General features: G+C 42.1%; 1 protein-coding gene across 1 annotated transcript in view; it reads left to right on the top strand.

Annotated features, from left to right (window-relative positions):
• LOC103479347 (segment polarity protein dishevelled homolog DVL-3-like) overlaps positions 1-2,244 on the top strand; it is a 15,770-nt gene that overhangs the window by 8,830 nt on the left and 4,696 nt on the right. The window contains exons 5-8 of the mRNA XM_017309867.1: positions 182-258; positions 377-444; positions 1,015-1,257; positions 1,363-1,400. Of these exons, the coding sequence (XP_017165356.1) occupies positions 182-258; positions 377-444; positions 1,015-1,257; positions 1,363-1,400 (426 nt within the window). The remainder of the gene's footprint in view (positions 1-181; positions 259-376; positions 445-1,014; positions 1,258-1,362; positions 1,401-2,244) is intronic.

Raw genomic sequence — 2,244 nt, 5'->3', positions numbered from 1 at the left:
AAACTCTTATATGCTGTAGTTTGAGACATACATCAAGTCCAAATAATGGCTTTGCACAGTGGGATTTACTGGCACAACAGAGGAACTGTTGTGTGGGAATTCATTTAGAGTGTACTCTGCTGTTGGCAAAACGCAGACAGGCTSACTCTGTTTAATTTTCTGACCTTTGTTCCCTGTATAGGTGAACGACATAAACTTTGAGAATATGAGCAACGACGACGCGGTCCGGGTGCTGAGGGACATCGTKCACAAACCGGGGTTAGTCGCCACCATTAATACWCTCCGCATAATTATCCCCATAAAACAGGAGTCTGTTAAAGTTGGAGATAATTTTCTAATGGTTATATTTAATGCTAATGGTCTGTGTTTCGTACAGCCCCATTACTCTGACTGTTGCAAAGTGCTGGGACCCGAACCCTCGAAGCTGTTTCGCTCTCCCCAGGAGTGAGTGGCCGTTTCTTCTTTTATTATTCTTTTTAGACAGGTTGGGAAATAGAYGGAGAGGGWGTAAGAGTCACATTTTTTGTCTTCTAATTGGAAATGTGTTAAATAGTCAGGACACGTTGAATCACAGTCGTCATCAAAATGTTGCCGTTTGCAATAATTGCGATTGTAAAGAACTGCTCGCCTCCGATGTTTAATAGACTGTTATAATTCAGCATCATTTGATACCTAGCAATGCGTTTGGCACTGTTGAAAGGTCTGCATATGCGTATAGATGGCTGAGCTGCTAAAACCCAAATGGATTGTGGGAGACATTGTGGTGATGGACAACATGGCGATGAGGGAGGGGATGTCACAATTTTTAACAGTAATAATATCGCGATTTTACGTTTCAGCTATTTTATTTCAAATGAGTTGAACGTGCAGGTTTGGTTTAATTAAATGTCTTTGGGAAAACAAATTGGATTTCTGCAAATGAAGGCAACATAACTCACCTGTCTTGACATCAAGCCGAACCGCTTTTAACCGCTTTTAACCGCTTTTAACCGCTTTCCTCCTCGCGTTCAACAGGCGAGCCCATCCGACCCATCGACCCAGCTGCATGGGTGTCCCACACAGCCGCCATGACCGGGGTTTACCCTCCGTACGGCATGAGCCCTTCCATGAGCACCGTCACCTCCACCAGCTCCTCCATCAGCAGCTCCATTCCCGAGACAGAAAGTGAGTCATATCGTYCTCCACCGCTGCCTGCTGTGGCTTGTTATTGCAGCATTTGTATCCCAACTGTCGTCACTTTCGTTTTGGCTCCACGTAGTCTGCTACCATGTGAAAGCTGATGCTTCGGGTTTGTTTYAAATATTGCAGCGTGATTATTTAGCAGCTCCACTATCACAAACCTTCTGACTTTTAATAATGCAGCAACATCATCTCTCACTAACACGCTGCTAAGACTCGAAGTGTGGCCTCGCCCTTAAAACTGCATTCCTGGAACGGCTCTCTGTCCCAGTTTTCAGCCCCACAGCTTCCATCTGCTCAATAACTCTTCCCCCAAAACTGAGTTATAACTCACAAGTTTTAATCTTCCCTGTAATCGTTGGAAACGGGAAGTTTTGGCTTCGTTTCCAGRAGAGACACGTATCCTCTTTCTGCGAAGTTTTCGACCGACTTTTGATGCGATTTGCATTTCTGCAGTGTTTTCGCTCTAAGATGAAACATGTGTGTCATACACTTACAAAAAGTCATAAAAGACGTATCATTGCTTTGGAATGCTGGCTTTATTTCAAATGCAGCAACAAAGAAGTTTAGTAGAAAGAAAAATATTGCAGTTAAAAAATTTATGGCATCTTCAGCATAGCTAGTTTTATGTGTAATATTGCAGATGGCTTTGCATCCAAGGGTGGATTTAGTTAGCTACAGACTTATTTTTTTTCTCAATTCTTTATCAAATATATTCAATCTTGGAATGTGGTGAGCCCTGAGTTTTAATGATTTATGAGGTAGATTGACGTTCTAAGGAATACATTTTCTACAMTCGGGTTGTTTTGCAGCTGCTAAGCCGTTTGCTTGGCTAAAGCTAGTTTTAAAATCACAATGAAAACAGCCCAGCAAACCCATTTCAGCTCAGACTACCGGAAACCAGACATTATTTAAGGCAAATTCCAAAACATTTTTTTTTTTTGCATTTGTCCCAGTAACACAATTGAGTGGTTCTGGAATCACTGTGGGGAACAAAAAACAACAACAATGTAGCTCAGTTTCTTGCATGATATTGGCTGATATTTCTGTCCTGCAAACTACTAA

The sequence above is a fragment of the Poecilia reticulata genome, linkage group LG17 (assembly GCF_000633615.1).
Source record: "Poecilia reticulata strain Guanapo linkage group LG17, Guppy_female_1.0+MT, whole genome shotgun sequence".
NCBI classification, from domain to species: Eukaryota; Metazoa; Chordata; class Actinopteri; order Cyprinodontiformes; family Poeciliidae; genus Poecilia; species Poecilia reticulata.
The sequence above is the reverse complement of the archived record's forward strand: the minus strand, read 5'-3'. Positions and strand labels throughout refer to the sequence as shown.